Source organism: Opisthocomus hoazin, chromosome 8, assembly GCF_030867145.1.
Source record: "Opisthocomus hoazin isolate bOpiHoa1 chromosome 8, bOpiHoa1.hap1, whole genome shotgun sequence".
NCBI classification, from domain to species: Eukaryota; Metazoa; Chordata; class Aves; order Opisthocomiformes; family Opisthocomidae; genus Opisthocomus; species Opisthocomus hoazin.
The window spans coordinates 74,300,930-74,318,773 of NC_134421.1; the positions used below are offsets into that span (position 1 = coordinate 74,300,930).

The 17,844-nt window shown below is 51.9% G+C and overlaps 1 protein-coding gene across 5 annotated transcripts in view; it reads left to right on the forward strand.

The window, feature by feature from the left end:
* The window catches only part of PPP6R2 (protein phosphatase 6 regulatory subunit 2), a 130,586-nt gene that overhangs the window by 85,667 nt on the left and 27,075 nt on the right, over positions 1–17,844 (forward strand). For all 5 annotated transcript variants that reach the window (XM_075429028.1, XM_075429030.1, XM_075429031.1 and 2 more), the window contains exons 8-16: positions 3,405–3,518; positions 5,090–5,216; positions 5,927–6,079; positions 6,754–6,957; positions 7,580–7,644; positions 11,779–11,894; positions 14,156–14,241; positions 14,583–14,663; positions 16,623–16,720. In XM_075429028.1, the coding sequence (XP_075285143.1) occupies positions 3,405–3,518; positions 5,090–5,216; positions 5,927–6,079; positions 6,754–6,957; positions 7,580–7,644; positions 11,779–11,894; positions 14,156–14,241; positions 14,583–14,663; positions 16,623–16,720 (1,044 nt within the window). The remainder of the gene's footprint in view (positions 1–3,404; positions 3,519–5,089; positions 5,217–5,926; positions 6,080–6,753; positions 6,958–7,579; positions 7,645–11,778; positions 11,895–14,155; positions 14,242–14,582; positions 14,664–16,622; positions 16,721–17,844) is intronic.

Consider the following 17,844-nt stretch of genomic DNA (forward strand, 5'->3'; position numbering starts at 1 on the left):
TTCCTCTGCTCCAGTTTGTGCCCGTTGCCCCTTGTCCTGTCGCTGGGCACCACTGGAAAGAGTCTGGCCCCGTCCTCCTGACCCCCACCCTGCAGATGTTTGTAAGTATATGAGTAAGTCGGTGTCAGTCATGAGCCCTGCAACGTCTGGAGGTCGGCCTCCAGCTTGGGCGCTTCTCCAGGGAAGCCTGGGGCCGTTAACGAGCCGGGGTTCACTGTGGTGGGCTGTGCAGAGCACAGTACTTCGACTTTTTCAGGAATTTTAGACTTCCTTCATAGTTTCAGACTTTCTCCATGGTTTTGGAGAGGGATGTGGAGCCCCGCTGTGTGGAGCCAGCAGGTTGCTGCCCGTGGGCTTTCGCGAGAGCCTCGGCGACAGCAGTGGTAGAATTTAAGCAAGTTTCCGTAATTATACAACCAATTAGACAAAGCTGGGGTTTGGAGCTTGAATTGTGCTTTACTTAGATGGTCTTTAGCTTCCTCCCCCTCGCCCCTCATGCTCCGTCCCGGTCGCCCTCGCTTCCCTGGTGCTCTGTGTGCTCTTTGCACGCATACAGGCACCACCTGTGACTTCCAGGAGAGCAAGAAATATGGGTTTGCACGGTCAAAAAGCATTTCTAAGAGCCATTATACCACTTCACTGTGGAGAACAAGAAGTATTTTGAATGAAAAGTTGGGCGGAGAGGAACCTGATGAGGTTCAACCAGGGCAAGGGCAGGGTCCTGCACCTGGGGAGGAACAACCCCAGGCACCAGGACAGGATGGGGCTGAGCGGCTGGAGAGCAGCTCTGCGGAGAGGGACTGGGAGTGCTGGGGGACGACAGGGTGACCAGGAGCCAGCAGCGTGCCCTGGGTGCCAAGAAGGGATCCTGGGGTGCATGAGGAGGAGTGTGGGCAGCAGGGCGAGGGAGGTTCTCCTGCCCCTCTGCTCTGCCCTGGGGAGGCCCCATCTGCAGTGCTGGGTCCAGTGCTGGGCTCCCCAGTTCAAGAAAGATGAGGAGCTACTGGAGAGAGTCCAGCGGAGGGCTACGAGGATGAGGAGGGGACTGGAGCATCTCTCCTGCGAGGAGAGGCTGAGGGGGCTGGGCTTGTTCAGCCTGGAGAAGAGAAGGCTGCGAGGGGACCTTCGAAATGGCTCTAAATATCTGCAGGGTGGGGGTCAGGAGGCCGGGGCCAGACTCTTCCCAGTGGTGCCCAGCGACAGGACAAGGGGCACCGGGCACAAACTGGAGCCGAGGAAGCTCCAGCTGAAGCCGAGGAAGAACTTCTTCCCTGTGAGGGTGACGGAGCCCTGGCCCAGGCTGCCCAGGGAGGCTGTGGAGTCTCCTTCTCTGGAGATATTGCAGCCCCGGCTGGACGCGGTGCTGTGCCCCCTGCTCTGGGTGACCCTGCTTGGGCAGGGGGTGGGGCTGGGTGACCCACAGAGGGCCCTGCCAACCCCCACCATGCTGGGATTCGGGGATTCTGTGATTCTGTGAAAGTGGGATTTTGCACAACCTACCTTTCTGCTGAAGGTCACGTTCTGTTACTTTTCGTGGCCAATTTTTCCAAGCATTGCAGGTAAACTTTTTCTGACCTTTGGATAACTTTTTTTTCAATCTGCGAATGGTGAATAAATGATCAGCGAGGGCAGCAAGAAGGAGCCGTGATCAGGGGTACGGAATAAACACCAAGTCCAGATTTTCAGCAGCGGATGGCTGCAGGCAGTGAAGTGAACTCAGTTAATCAGAGTACGCTGTTACTGCTTTTTGCTGACTCTGCCTCTTCTACTTGTGCTGATGGAGGAGAGGTTGAGGGAACTGGGCTTGTTCAGCCTGAAGAAGAGAAGGCTGCGAGGGGACCTTATAAATGCCTACAAATATCTGCAGGGTGGGTGTCAGGAGGATGGGGCCAAGCTCTTTCCAGTGGTGCCCAGCGCCAGGACAAGGGGCAACGGGCACAAACTGGAGCAGAGGAAGCTCCAGCTGAACCCGAGGAAGAACTTCTTCCCTCTGAGGGTGACGGAGCCCTGGCCCAGGCTTCCCAGGGAGGTTGTGGAGTCTCCTTCTCTGGAGATATTCCAGACCCGCCTGGACAAGGTCCTGTGCAGCCTGCTGTGGGTGGCCCTGCTTCAGCGGGGGGGTTGGACTGGGTGACCCACAGAGGTCCCTTCCAACCCCTACTATTCTGTGATTCTGTGATTCTGTGATTCTGAGTGTATTGAGATGCTGCTTATTAAAATAATTTCATCTCATGCGTTATTCATGTATTTTACGGTTTTAGCTCATATTTTATTTATACAAATGTCAATGAGATTTTTTCAAATGTTAGAAAATTGTAAAAATTGAACTATGAACTTGAGTAATACTGGTTTTAGCCGGACGTGCGACTGAGCAAGCCGGGAAGGGCGCTGGCTGAGGCCTGGGTGTCGGAGAACTGCGGCGGGGTTAGCGCGGGAAGGGTGCTGAGCGCAGCGGCGGGAGCGGGCGCTGCTGCCGTCGAGTCGCTGCAGAGGAGCAGCAGTGCCGGCCTGAGCCCGGTGCTCCCCGTGGCAGTTACTCAGCGTGGCGAAGAGTAGACTGGGGAGGGGGCCGGTACCTTTGCGCTCGTTGTTCTTCGGTTCTAAGGCCGCGCTGGTCTGGCAGAACAGATTTAACGCCGGGAAGACGCGCTGTCGTGGTTCCTTCGGCCTCCGGCGGTCTTCAGCGCTTTGCTTGGGCATCCACGTGCCCGGCCCCGGAGCTGTCGGTATTTGGAAGGCATCTTAGCTTGGTTTAAGGGCTCAGAGAGGCGGTGAATTGGTTAAAATATTTCAGGGAGGTCCTAGTGAAGACTGCTAGAAATGTGCGGGTTATTTACGGTTTGTGTTTGTTGGCCTCTGTGTCCAGGTCCTGGAGCATCTTCTGCCGGCGGCGAAGGGGAAGGGTCACCTTCCGCTGTCCCTTGTCCGTCTGTGCGGTTCCGACGGAGAACTTTAGACTGTCAGCTAGTAGCTTCATGATGGCTTTAATAAGTTAATTTAATAAATTAATCTGAGTTAACACTTGGGTTGTCTTCCCGTTTATGGTGAAGAGTTCCATCCCGTTGATAAAGGAGCCCAACAAGCTGGTTTGGAGCCTGACAAACTGGTTTGGAGCCCGACAAGCTGGTTTGGAGCCTGACAAGCTGGTTTGGAGCCTAGGCATCTATAACCAGGCCTTGCCTTAGTGGCGAGAAAGCAAGTTCAGAGACCTGATGGAGAACCATTCTGGTCGTATGAGACGTTAGAGAGGAATGTCTTCAGTCTTGGTCAAAAAAAACCCAAACAAACCAGGGAAAACTGCAGCCTTTTTTTCCAGGAAGCCCAGAAATGGATATATTGTGATTAAAACAACTGCCCGATGCTCGTAAATCTTACCCTGCTAATGCGTGTGCGTTGATCCACAGGCAGGAATGCGTGGAGCAGCTCCTGAAGAACATGTTTGATGGAGAACAGACCGAGAACTGCATCGTGAATGGAACACAAGTTCTGCTGACGTTGCTGGAAACAAGGCGCTCCGGGTAAGCTGGCGCTTGCTTCTCTAGCAAGCGCAATTCTGGGAGCTCCAGTTCAGTTTTATTTAGGCAAAAAAGGAAATGCTTTGGCCTAGTGTGAAGTGCTGCCTGGAAACGGGTATGAGAAAAGTCGTTTGGGTTTTTTGGAGGCTGTGCCTCATGGCAGTTGGACCAGCTGGCAACTGGGCCCTGCTGTGGGCTCTTCCCTGTCTGGAACAGCAGAGATCTGACAGCGAAGTGGGCGAGGAAAGGGGACAGCGTGCGTAATCTGTGGGATGATGCCTGCAGATGTACGTGGCTGCGTAGTTCTAATTTTGTTTTTCAAAATTATATCCGCCTTTTATTTCTTTTTGTGGAGGTAGAGGAGAGAAGAGGCAACAGAGAGTTCTGGGGAGGAAGGGAGACGTGGAAAATCACAATTTCTGCAAAAGGAGAAGATAGGGGAGAGTGGAGGAGATAATGGCAGGTTAGGAAGAGGCGCTGGAGAGCAGGACAGGAGATGGCACTGGGCGGACGGGTTGCCGGTCAGAAGGTCCCGTGCGGAGTTAAAGCAGAGAAGCTGAGATACCAGTTCTGCTTGGTGTCAGGAGGCCGGGGCCAGACTCTTTGCAGTGGTGCCCAGCGACAGGACAAGGGGCAACGGGCACAAACTGGAGCAGAGGAAGCTCCAGCTGAACCCGAGGAAGAACTTCTTCCCTCTGAGGGTGCCGGAGCCCTGGCCCAGGCTGCCCAGGAGGCTGTGGAGTCTCCTTCTCTGGAGATATTCCAGCCCCCCTGGACGCGGTGCTGTGCCCCCTGCTCTGGGTGACCCTGCTTGGGCAGGGGGTGGGCGGGGGATCCCCAGGGGTCCCTTCCAACCCTGCCACGCTGGGATTCAAGGATTCTGTGCTGTGTCTTGCGCCCAGGATGCCGGGAGAGTTAGGAGCTGAGGCTGGGGGGTTCCTGTCCAGCCCATTCCTGCCTTGCTGGAGTTACATTTCGTTACCAAAACGGAAGCGTTTCTGTTACTCCCGTGTGGGACTCTGCTGTTGGAAGGGGCTGTGATAGCTGTTGGAAGGGGCTGTGATAGGTGTTGGAAGGGGCTGTGATAGGTGTTGGAAGGGGCTGTGATAGCTGTTGCAAGGGGCTGCTTGCCAGTGGAGAGGCACGACCAGGAGCACAGCAACACACCTGCTCAGGGTTTTCATCTGTTAGTATATTTATGTACATCGCTTTGGACACTTGGGGAAGGTTGGCAGTTTTTAACAATAGTTTGTGGTGAACACTTGTGGATGTAATTTACTTTCCAAATGTTTGGGAAGAGCTGAAAACCGGGAAGCACTTCAGTAATTTGTCAGCTCTGCAGGCAGCTCGTTGTCTGTCTTCCCCCTCACCTCATTCACAGATCTGATTATGTAAAGATCATCCTGGAAATGCTGTACTAACACAGTGTAGTTATGTAAATATATTCAGTAGCTGGAAATTACTAGTTTTCATATTCATAGTTGTCTTTCAAGCTAAAAAGACCGACACGGTGTGACTGGAGACCCTTCTAAGATGTGGTCAAATCTGAACTGTTGTGCTTTTCCGCTTCTCAGAGTGGAAGGACTGATGGACTCATACACTCAGGGATTCGAAAGGTCTTACACTGTCAACAGCAGCATCCTGCGCGGCATCGAACCGCGGCTAAAGGATTTCCACCAGCTGCTGCTCAACCCTCCCAAGGTAACGCAGCTCAGCCTTTCTCCTGACCTGCAGTTCGGGGTTCCCCTCCCCTGACCCACAGGCGTCCCGGATCGTTTCTGCGAGCGCCGTGTGCTGGAACGGGCAAACGTCTCTGGAAGAAAAATTCCTGCTGAAAGTCTAGAATTCCGCTGCTCAGGGAGAATTCTGGGAGAGTAGGAATTTTGAAAGTGATTGTATTTGAGTAAAAGCTGAACCCAAGGAAGAACTTCTTCCCTCTGAGGGTGACGGAGCCCTGGCCCAGGCTGCCCAGAGGGGCTGGGGAGTCTCCTTCTCTGGAGATATTCCAGCCCCGCCTGGACAAGGTCCCCTGCGGCCTGCTCTGGGTGACCCTGCTTGGGCAGGGGGTTGGGCTGGGTGACCCACAGAGGGCCCTTCCAACCCTGAACATTCTGTGATTCTGTGAAAAGCGGGAAGCAGAGGTGTGCTGGGACCGGTGGTTTGTGTAAAGATGGCTAAGGAGTGAAGAGAAAGGAACTTTCAGCTAGTGGATAGTTTGATTTTAATCTGTGGTTTTGGAAGTAAGAGCCTCACAGTAGTCACACGACGCTGTCCTGCGTGGGCAGATGGTTTAGGTTTCCCTGCAGGGAGGATTTGTGAAAAGCCCTGGCTGTGTTCAGTCAGACCGTTGTGCAGACGCCCCGGAGGCACCGCTGCTCGCGCTGAGGTGCTGTCCCCTGCTTCTCCGACAGAAAACCGCAATCCTGACGACAATCGGCGTCTTGGAGGAGCCGCTGGGGAACGCGCGTCTGCACGGCTCTCGGCTGATCGCTGCGCTGCTTCACACCAACACTCCCAGTATCAACCAGGAACTATGCAGACTCAGTACCATGGATTTATTACTTGTGAGTAGCACGGTGTGACGCCGAACGGGGAGCGGGGCAAGAACCGGGGGCATCGCTGCTTCCCCTTCCATCTGCTCAGTGCAAGGTGGTTTGCTTCATGTGTGCCAGTGTCTAATTATTTTTCTTACCTGAGGAGGAGCATCCATCCTCGGAACAGCTTTGGTAGCACAAACGCAGTGGCTTGGTATTTTGAACTGAACCTCGCGCTGCCGATTGCTACAGAAGTTTGGTGGGGTGGATGCAGAGCGATGGAGAAAGCTTGGGTGTGTTCTGTCCGTCAGCTCGCACATCACCGAGAGCTGAGCTCCTGGGCTGGCTGTCAGCAGGGCCTGAAATCCTATACGACCTGGGCAGGCTTTCAGAAAAATATTTTTGTGCTTAGAAATTATGAATTTAATATTTTTCTTACGGTTAATTCGGCCACAGAATAGATAACTGGGTTTTTTTGGGGTGTGTCTGTGCTGTCAGCCCTTGCTGTGTGTGGTGTGCTGGGTTTCGGGGGAAGCAGACGTTCCGGCAGAGCAAACAGCGTGTCCGGCTACAAGTAGGAGTAAAACTGTTTTGGTGGAATTGCTGGTTAAACAGCTAGTTGGGCAGTGTTCTGAGATCATTTGATTGTTAAGGCTGGGAGGATGTATCTAGAGTGAATTCTTCTGTTCCTCATTTTTTTCCAGGACTTATTTTTTAAATACACGTGGAATAATTTTTTGCATTTCCAAGTGGAATTGTCCATAGCAGCTATTCTCTCACACTCTGTGCAAGAGGGCAGAACTACTACTAACGACCCAGAAAGCAAAGAAGAGGTGCTGAATGGAAACGTGGCCGCAGAGAACGCGGGGACTCCGGAACACAATGCGGAGAATATCATGGTTACTCACGTAAGTCTGGTCGTGTCCCCCGAGAGTTTCGGACTGACCGATGCCTCCTGAACACGCACGCACCCGAAATGGGGTGGGGAACTGGTCGGAGCCTGGCGTTTAGCTACGGGTGTCTGGGTGCAGCTTGGGTCTGTCGGTTCTGGGTGGAAGCGTGTGTGCTTTTGTAGATTTGGTTTTAGCATCCAGGTGCAAAATAAACACACCACCCATCTCATCTAATGGGCTTGTTAATCCATTTTTATTTAATTTTTTTAGTAAAGATGTATATAAACTTTGGACAAAAAAAATACTAACTGCGACTTGCTAACTACAGTTTTGCTTCTGCGTTGTGGCCCTAATGATGAGAACTTCGTGTTGCGTTTCTGTAACGACAGCAATGTTCCTCATTGCTGCTCGTGTGAAGCCCAGGAGCAGGCTGGAGACGTTTACAGGGATTGCTGTTTTCCCTGAATCCTCTGAGAAAAAACTGAGCAAGAAGAAACTTGAGCTCTTGAGAGAGAGAAGAGCTGAAGTTCTGGCTCCGTAGGAGCGAAGTAGTAGCGTAGGCTACCGAAGGTGGGAGTCTGTCTTTGGCAAACTTGTGAAATCTTCTTCCTGTCTCTCTTTTTTTCCTCCCCTCTAGCTGTTCCAGAAGTGCTGCCTGGTGCAGAGGATACTGGATGCCTGGGAAGCCAATGACAAAATCCAGTAAGGGCTTCGGGATCGGAAGGGCTTTGTTCTGGGGCTGCAGATGCAGAAGATTCCCTGGAATTATTCTTTCAGTTGTTCGGATAATTTACAATTTAATGCTGCCTAAAACCATTTGGATTTCGATTGTGGTTTGGAATTAGGATTATTTGCACGTAAAAAAGCAAATGTGGGCATGTAATTTGAAAGCGTGAATTTTTTTTTTTAAATACTTATAACATCTCAGCCCCAATACACAGTGTGGTTCTTGCTTGCTTTCTCGGGAAATTACGTAGCATATTAATTGTGTAGATATTAACTTTATTCTTTTTTTTTTATTTAATGAATAATTAAATTCTCCCTAGAGTGAGCAACTGTGTAGAAACTGAGGTGGGCAAGCATTTTTGCCCCACATTTAATATTCTGATTTTATAAAATACCTGGATTTCGCGCTGATTGCAATGATCAGAACTAAATAATTTTAAAACCCTGAAACCTATCGAAGTAGAAGTATTCTCCAGGCTTCTGGTTCCTTGTCTGTCTGAATGTTCTGGTCCTCCCTCACTATTCTGAGCTCTGGGGCTTCGGAGCGCTGTGTTGAAGTCCCCCTGTGATGATTGTGGGCTCCCTGTCAGGCCAGAACTGGTGGGTTGGCTTCTAGTTTGATTTTTGTGTGTTTGTCTTGGTTTGGGTTTGTTGTTTTTTGGGTTTTTTTTTCCTGTTGCAGCCCCTTGGGCTGTTGATAACAAATTTTGCTGATAGTTTCGTTGCACAGCTGTCATTGTGCACAGTTTTGTAGGTAACAGAAATATCTGTGGTTGCTGTTTAAGAGTTTTCCTAATTAATGAGATAGGAACTAGAGCTCATACGTATTTCATGGCAAGCAGTTCCAGTCACCACACTGGAAAGAATTTTAACAGCAAGAAAAAAAGTACTGAGTTAACAGAGAGGTGTCTCGGATGGTGTGCTCCAGGAAGTTTGAGTTTCTGTGAAGATTACTGAGTGCACTCAGTGAGGAGATGGAGTCAAGCACTGGGAGCCCCAGGTCAGAGATTCCAGACTGAGAGCTTGGGAATGATTTCTTAAAAATCATCAGCAAGAATGGTGGTGATGTATTTTCCTGTTGGAACGTGGAGTTTCTCCTTGGGTTCTCTTAGTTTTAGTTACTCCGTGTTTGTGATAAAGGACTTTGTACCTACTAGAACTAAACTTTTGGGTAGCCCACATCATTCTTTTGTTGCAGTCCATTTCGTCTGCCCAGGTAATTAGTATTTTAAATAAAGCCAGTCTGGTCAGCAAAGTGAGTTTATAGGAAACATCAGTTTACTGTAGCGCATCCTTCCTTGCCTTCCCATTCATGGAACTGTAGTAGATTGTGGTGGGGTTGGTTAAAAAGTATTTGGAAGTGTTGAAATAGAAGTTAATTTTGCGTGTTTGCTGCCTGCATTCCAGCAGCGCCGTAAGGACTGCTCAGCTCACAAACGACGTTGGATGGCTCACAGAATCCCAGCATGGTCGGGGTTGGCAGGGACCCCTGGGGATCCCCCAGTCCCACCCCCTGCCCAAGCAGGGTCACCCAGAGCAGGGGGCACAACACCGCGGCCAGGCGGGGCTGGAATATCTCCAGAGAAGGAGACTCCCCAGCCTCCCTGGGCAGCCTGGGCCAGGGCTCCATCACCCTCAGAGGGAAGAAGTTCTTCCTCGGGTTCAGCTGGAGCTTCCTCTGCTCCAGTTTGTGCCCGTTGCCCCTTGTCCTGTCGCTGGGCACCACTGCAAAGAGTCTGGCCCCGTCCTCCTGACCCCCACCCTGCAGATATTTAGAGGCATTTCCAAGGTCCTCCCAGGGCGTGCAGCCAGCGAGCGCCGATGCAGCGTTGCTGTCCCCTGCTTTGATCCCTCCACACTTTGTATTTCTGAGAAAGCTTTGCAGGTTTGCTGAAGAGCCGACAGTTTATAGAGAGCAGCAGGCGGCACGGCGTGCCCGTGCCCCGTCTGCCCACGGGTTCTGTCCTGCGGTCTGCGCCGGGGCTGTTCGCTCGCCCGGGCGTTCGGGGTGCGACGGACGTAGCCACGAGCCCGCGTGCGAAAGGCTGCAGCTTGGGAGCTCGTTTCCAGGTGTTCGTTGTATCTGGATAGTTCTAAACCCTGAATTTGGGGTTGGGGTGCTGTCCCTATCGTAGGACGTGGCTTGTGTTGGCTTTGTGCTCTGTTCTTAGGTATAGGAACGTGGTGAGGGGTAGGACAGGGGTTTTTTCCAGACCATCTGGTCTCCTCACCTGCATATGTTCAGTTCCAACATTAGGGGAAGCCTGAGACAACTTCAGTAGAAACTCACCCTTGTTAGAGATTGAGGAGGCGAGTCTTATGCTTTTCAAGAGGTGTAGGGGTCGTTAAAAAAAAATAAAGTTAAAAATGTAGCTGTACCTGCGTGCGCTGAGGAGAGCTGACCATGTCCGCTGGCTTTGCTGCTGCACCGAGCCCCCGGCAAAGGCAGAGAGGAGTTCCCGTGAGCGCTGCGTGCCAGCTCAGGGTTCACTCCGGTGGATTTGGTGTCATCCTTGCTCCCAAGGAAAACCGAGATGCTCTATTGTGCGTTGGCTCTGTTAGCATCGCAGAAAGCAACCTTAGTTTTGAGGCTGGAGACTTCGGAACACGTGGTGGTAACTTCTCGTCGTCCTGTTTGCAAGGGGTTTGTTTTTGTTTAGTTTGATTCTGACCCAGCAGTTTCATTTCTGGAGCCAGCCTCACGTGCTGCGCCGAGAAGTGAGCCTGGCTGCAGGATCTGGGATGCGTTGATGTGCACAACAGAACAGCGTTGCGTGTGAGAGCTGTGTCTGGGCTGCTGTCAGCACCTGCCAGCTGAAAGGCACAAATGCTGCTTCGAAACGTGGTGCTGTGGAGTCTCCTGCCAGGAATCTGCCACTGGGATTTACGTTTCTCTTCCCAGAGCTCATCAGTCCTTCTGCAGACGCTGTGGAAAGCGGAATTATTTCAGGCTTGTGGTGCCCTGATTTTCAGATTGCTTCTTCGCTTCCCGGTGAAGGAGGAGCACTGACGAGTCAAAGCAAAGTGACGTAGAGACTGCTTGGACTTAGCGCTCGCTTCCTAGACTGTTTTGTAAGGGGGAGAGCCAGTGGTTGTAGCTTAGTTCTTTTCTCTTGATTTCTGGAACCCCTCTGCTGGGAGGAAAGGCTGGGAGAGCTGGGGCTGCTCAGCCTGGGGAGGAGAAGGCTGCGGGGAGACCTGAGAGCAGCTGCCAGGGCCTGGAGGGGCTGCGAGAGAGCTGGGGAGGGGCTGGGACAAGGGCAGGGGGTGATGGGACAAGGGGGGATGGCTTTGGGCTGAGAGAGGGCAGATTTAGATCAGATCTAAGGCAGAAATTCTTCTCCATGAGGGTGGTGAGGCCCAGGCTGCCAGAGAAGCTGTGGCTGCCTCCTCCCTGGCAGGGTTCAAGGCCAGGTTGGACGGGGCTGGGAGCACCCTGGGCTGGGGGAAGGGGTCCCTGCCCGTGGCATGGGGTTGGAATGAGACAATCTACAAGGTCCCCTTCCAACCCACACCATTCTGTGATTCTGTGAATTCATCTGCTTAATACTTCAATTGCTGGTAAAACTCTAAAGCTTTTCCAGTAGTAGTGATGTAAATTCTTACTGCTGAGAGCTTTCTTCAGTGGAAATTGTAACGATAGCCTTTATTTCTGCGTTGGTCTCTCAAGGTGCCCGATTAGCTTACTTGTTATAACTGGCTTAGACTTCATCTGGTGCGTTCAAACTGGAGGAGTGATCTCTTCCCTCTCAACGCATCTTTAGAATGCCAAAAGGTTCACTTCTTGTGGGTAGACTCATCCCGTGCCCTGCCTGCCTGGGGAGCGAGCGTTCCTGCCGCTGCCCTGCTGCCTGCTCCGCTCGCCCCGGCTGCCGTGACGTGGGCGCAGCTCCGGCGATGGCCGCGGTGGGGGCTCCCAGCGTGCCTGGGTTAGGAGAGGTCCTGTCCAGCCTACTGTAGGTGACCCTGCTTCAGCAGGAGGGTTGGGCTTGATGACCCACAGAGGTCCCTTCCAACCCCGACCATTCTGTGATTCTGAGAGCTGCTGTGCCTGCGACCCAGGGGTTCGTGGTGCCTGGCTGGATTGCCACGGCTGCCTTCTCTTTGCAGGGCAGAAGGTGGAATGAGGCGAGGCAACATGGGCCACCTCACCCGGATAGCCAACGCCGTCGTGCAGAACATGGAGAAGGGCCCCATGCAGACGCAGATCAGCGAGTTCATTAAAGGTACGCGCTCCTCGCTCCAGTCCTTTCCCCCGCTCCCCATCCTTCCTTGATTAAATAGCCCGTGCAGGCCTTTTGGAAAGACTTGGGTTGCGTGTATTGTGTGAGGATCCCTTTTATAATAAAAAGAATTTCCAGTTAAATATCATAATTTCCCATAACTGAACAAAACGTCCAGACCTAGCTTGGTTGCACTTTGTTTTCATACAATTACATCGAAATTGTGGGAATTCTGTTTTCACAGCCGGAGGCTGAAGGTGTCCTTTTTGTGCTAAAGAATGCTGCTTTTCAGCCCGTTTTTCGAGTATGTTCGTAGTGCTTACTTACAGCGTTCTAGGGCAGTGTTTCTGAAAGGTGGTTCTGGACCTCCTTATTCTGACCCCTGTCCGAGAGGAAGAGACACGCCAGAGTCAATGGCCACAGAGGTCCTACATCTCCGCTTCATCGGAGATGCTCACGGTGCCAGGCTTTGTCCATCGTGTCTCCATCGGACTTCATTTGGAGAACTAGTTCCAGCTGACGTTTTTGTGTGAGAGGAAATAAGATTTCCCATCTGCATCTATTAAGGGAAACAATGAGCACAAATACGACTGGAGTTTCCACTTTTGGCGTCTAACAAGCATATCAGGTGGTAATGTGCTGACTCGGTGTGTCATCATATCTACATGAGAAATGAGAACTCATAAATATTTTAGTGAAGACTGAAAGTTTCGCAGGTGACAGTTACTTCTCTCCATTGCTTTACTGCGTTGGGTCTGGCTGGGCTGAGGATGGCTTTGTTCATGGCCGCTCTGTGGTGCTGGGTTTCAGATTTGGGCCTGAAGCTGTGTTGGTACCACACCGCTGTTCCAGCTCTTGCTGAGCAGAGCTTGAGCAGCGCCAAGGCTTTCTCTCCACCCGCTCTGTCCCCACCCCGGCTGGGTCACCTCTGCTGGGAGGAGAGGCTGGGAGAGCTGGGGCTGCTCAGCCTGGGGAGGAGAAGGCTGCGGGGAGACCTGAGAGCAGCTGCCAGGGCCTGGGGGGCTGCGAGAGAGCTGGGGAGGGGCTGGGACAAGGGCAGGGGGTGATGGGACAAGGGGGGATGGCTTTGGGCTGAGAGAGGGCAGATTTAGATCAGATCTAAGGCAGGAATTCTTCCCCGTGAGGGTGGTGAGGCCCTGGGCCAGGCTGCCCAGAGAAGCTGTGGCTGCCCCCTCCCTGGCAGGGCTCAAGGCCAGGTTGGACGGGGCTGGGAGCACCCTGGGCTGGTGGAAGGGGTCCCTGCCCAGGGCAGGGGGTGGAACGAGACAGAATCACAGAATGTTAGGGATTGGAAGGGACCTCTGGGGGTCACCCAGCCCAACCCCCTGCCCAAGCAGGGTCACCCAGAGCAGGCTGCACAGCACCGCGTCCAGCCGGGGCTGGAATATCTCCAGAGAAGGAGACTCCCCAGCCCCTCTGGGCAGCCTGGGCCAGGGCTCCAAGACAATCTACAAGGTCCCTTCCCACCCACACCATTCCGTGATTCTATGGTACGCAGAGGGGTTGGAGAAGAGGCTGGGAGGACTCACCGAAGGGCTGTTCCGTGCCACGTCCTCAGCAGCAGGAACTGGGGGGACCGTCTTTCCGAGGTAGCTCCTGCATGGAGACTGGCTGAGCAGCAGTCTGCTGGTGGGAGGTGTTGAGTGAGAGCCTTTGCATCGCTTGGTTTGGGGTTTTTCCCCTCTTTTCTCCACTTATTAAATTGTCTCAACATGGGAGTTGTTCTCACTTTGGTCTTTGAGTTCTGTTCCCCATCCTGCACTGGGAGGGAGTGACCAAGCAGCTGGGGGCTGCTGAGCTGCTGGCTGGGGTCAACCCACCACAACCACTCTGAAAGAAAAAGAAGAAAAAAGGAGAACTTAAGTCACGTGTATGATGGTTTTCAGCAAGTTGTAGTAGAAGTTCTCTGTCTTTAACCCACTGTAATTCCACGAGCGAGTTAAGGTTCTTAAGACCGGTAATATCTTAGATTCCATGAGCAAGTTAAGTTTGTTAAGACAGGTAATATCTTACCAGTTGGCCTAATGAAAGATGTTCCTTTCTCTGCAGAATTTCCATTTTTAGAAAGTCGCAAGGGACGTGTAATTCCCTTTCAGAGCACCTACATAACGCGTGCATTGCTTTGCCCCTGTGCAAGCGTCTGTGGCTGCTCGAAAAATTCCAGGTGCCCCGTGGGGCTGGGTGACTGGCTTCAGTCCGTCTCGTGAGCTGTGGTAATCTCTGTGGTGGCCTTGTCGTTACAGAGCTGCCTGAGGATTGCAGGGGGAGATGGGAGAGTTTTGTAGAAGAGACGCTGACGGAAACCAACAGGAGGAATACAGTGGATTTGGTGAGAACACTGATATTGTGCCTGTTTCACATAGGCCTGCTGGACTTTCTTTAATTAAAAAAGTAAAAAAAAAGAGATATTGGTGGGGTTTTTTCCTTCTTTTGCTGATTTTTACGAAATAGGCTTACAGGGGCAGAGTGTTTGTAGAAAACTTGCTCCATAAGTTCTTCAAGCACCCGCAGCTCTGAGCCGTGTTGGCAAACTCCAGTCCACGTTGCGGTGTTATTCACTGGGATGGTTTCTGCCTGCTGGGGAGTTTGGTCTTTGCTTGCTTGCATGGAACAAAAGCATTTGAGCCTTCTTAGCTCTCGCTTGTACTTATTGTTTTGTGCTTTTTGCAGGTGAGCACTCACCATCTGCACTCTTCCAGCGAGGATGAGGACATCGAGAGTGCTTTTCCCAATGAGCTTTCTCTCCAGCAGGTGAGCTGGCAGCGTGATCTTCACTGTTCCTGGGGAGCTTGCTGCTCTGATTTCCCCTTAATCCGTCCTGGTATAGAGCAGCTTCCCAAATTCTGCTCTTAGGGTGTTCTGTGTTTTGCCAGTATCGTTACTTATGTGGTGTAAACTCCAACTGGGAGTAAATTTGACTCAGGCTGCGTGCAAGTCCCAGGTACATGAGGTGTCTCACATTCCTGCGAGGCACTGCGTAGTTCTCTCTCTTTCCCTGTTTCTCTCCGTGCTGGGGGTTGTAGACCGGCTGCAGTGAGTTGCTGGGGGTTGTAGACCGGCTGCGATGAGTTGCTGAGGGTTGTAGACCGGCTGCGGTGAGTTGCTGGGAGTTGTAGACCGGCTGCGATGAGTTGCTGGGGGTTGTAGAGCGGCTGCGGTGAGTTGCTGGAGTTCCCAGCACCTACCTGCAGTGGAACTGGAGCGATGGAGGGGTTCTGCTTCCTTTTGGGCTGCGCAGGCTCCTGTTAAAATCTGAACGAGCTGTGCTAAGCTGTTGGCAGTAAAGAGCAGTCAACAGTAGCAGTAACAAGCCTTGACTTAGGAAGAAATGGAGGTGATTAAGGGCTCGCTTGCATTTACCAAAGATCTCAGGATCCTCAGAAGCTGAGGTACGCTGTTAAAGGTCCATCAGATACGCGGAAGCTGACGTTCAGGGTGAAGGATTTGGAGAAGTGTCCCCAGCCTTTTTGGATGCGAAGAACGTAAAGAGCGTTAGCAGAGCATGCAAGTTGCAGCCTACGGGGAGGAAAAAGACAATCTGAAATCGATTAAGGGCAAAAATGAGCTGAAAATAATTGATAGTTACTCTTTTGTCCAAATACTCCAGCTGGCTACTCTGACATTACAAATACCTTGCTTTTCCTCAGCTGGTACTTAGCACGTTAGAGAAGGGAAGTGCCTTGCCTTTGTTTTGTCTTTTGTTGTGCCAAGCGTCGACAGAAGCATTGACAGGAGCCCGCAGAGCTCCTCAGGCGGGGACGTGGTGTCACCTGCAGCGGGGTCACCACACAGCACAGCTGCGGAGGTGCACGTCGGAGCTCCGTGGCCGTAGCTGGGGTGGGCTACCACCAGTACTCAGAATTACCCCCCAAACAGGAGAAAGGATCTGGGAAAAAAGAAAAGCTGCAGCGCATCAGAGCAAGCGTGAGGTTCTGTTTCGAGGCAGAAGCAATCCTTTTCATAAATAGAGGATGAGGCGCGGATGAGTAGGCAAGAACGTGACCGAGAGCACATCTGGGCCATCATCCTGGGGTGTGTGCTGAAAGACAGGAGAGCCAAGCTGCTGTGGGAAACCAGACGCACGAGGTGTGGGAGCGTTGTCTCGAAGCCGTACGGAGTAACTTTTCCCTTCTCCTTGGGGAGTGTCCAGTTGGAGGCAGTGAGTTTCAGAAGTGATCTGTATGAGCAGAAGGTGAGCTGGAGGGTAGCGGTGGGAACGATCAGAGGTGGAAACATGGCGCAGGGAGATACGTTGGAAGAATTTGGTCCACCTGGTCAAGAGAAGACGAGATCAGGTGGAGACGTATGTCTCATCCTACGAGGAAGAGGGGCTTAGGGGAAAAGCCACCACCTTCCTGCCGTCCGTGGCGAGTTGAAGCTGCAGCAAGGTAAACTTCGGATTGCGGCAGGGAAAAACAAGAGAACGAAAGAACCCAGCACAACATTCGAGCAGGAGAAGGCAGGCAGCAGGCGGTCTCCTAGGAGGACTTCCTAACGCTCTTTGGAAGAAGTGAAGAGCAGGTCAGAGAAGCGTCTGTCCAGGACTTGCGGAAGTCGGATCCTGCTTTGAGGAAGGGGGTTGCAGTAGGTGGTTTCTCAAAGTTTGTCAGTTTTCCATGATTTTAATGCTTTTTAGAATATGGGTTTTCAGCCAGCTCAGCGGAGTATCTTCAGACACCTTCATGATAGCTCTTTCTTTCTGTTGCTCAGGCCTTCTCCGAGTACCAGATCCAGCAGATGACAGCGAACTTCGTGGATCAGTTTGGCTTTAACGATGAGGAGTTTGCAGACCAGGACGATAATATCAAGTAAGTTTATAAAACTTCAAGAGGCTTACATTTAGCATTTAAGCCTCTCTGCCTCTAATCTTTTTTTCTTCTGGTTCAGGTTTTAAAACGAAGCTCACTGTGTACCCCCTTTGGTTGGAAGCCAACAGGGGACCACTGGCTTGGAAAAGAGCTGACCTTGTTTGCTTTTTGTAGGAGACCACCCCTGACCTCCAAAGACAGTTGGAGAACCTAGGAAAAGTAGTGCTTCATTTTGAAGAGAAACACTTTTAATAAGACACACAGCTATTATCCAGCCATATTCTAGAATAAATTTAATTGCACAGAAGGCAAAGTGTTAGACCTAACTCGAGGCAATTATACAGATATTCTTCCGTGGCGTGAAGTCCTTATTGACGTTAGGAGCAGAAGGAATAGAGTTCTGGTGAAGTCCATGGAAAAATTCAGCCAGTTTCTTTCTTCTGAAAAAGGAAACGTAGACAAGGCAGGAGCAAATAACAGTTCAGAGAAGGCAGATATAGGTGGGTTTGATGTTACGCAGCTCGCTGAATTCGGTGTTCAGAAGTGGTGCTGCTTGTATAGAAAAACTGCTGTAATCCTGTGAAGACTGCAGCTCATCTTTTCACCTTAAAAACTGCGACTAAGGGTGTGACTGGGGCTGTAATTATCCTGCTTGTCCTTAATGGCTCAGAAACTGTCACCGTTTGGTACACGTTTACTGACAGAAGAGCGTTCCAAGGCCATCAAAAGGGACTTGAGGGCACTGGGGCGACTGGTTGAGGGATCAGGGGCACAAGTGGAGTTTTCCTCCATCCCAGCAGTGACAGGGAAGAGCACTGAGTGGGGCAGGAAGACTCACCTGGTTAACAGCTGGCTCAGGGACTGGTGCTGTCGGTGGAATTTTGGTTTCTTTGATCATGGGGAGGTTCACACAGCACCGGGCCTGCTGGCGACAGCTGGAGTCCAGCTGTCTCAAAGGGGAAAAGGATTCTGGCCCATGGGCTGGTGGGGCTCATTGAGAAGGCTTTAAACTAAGTTCAAAGGGGGAAGGGGACATCACCCGGCTCACTAGAGATGAGCCCAGGTGTGGCATGCTGGGGCTGGGGGTGAGATCGACAGCCCAGCTCAATTGCATCTACTCCAAC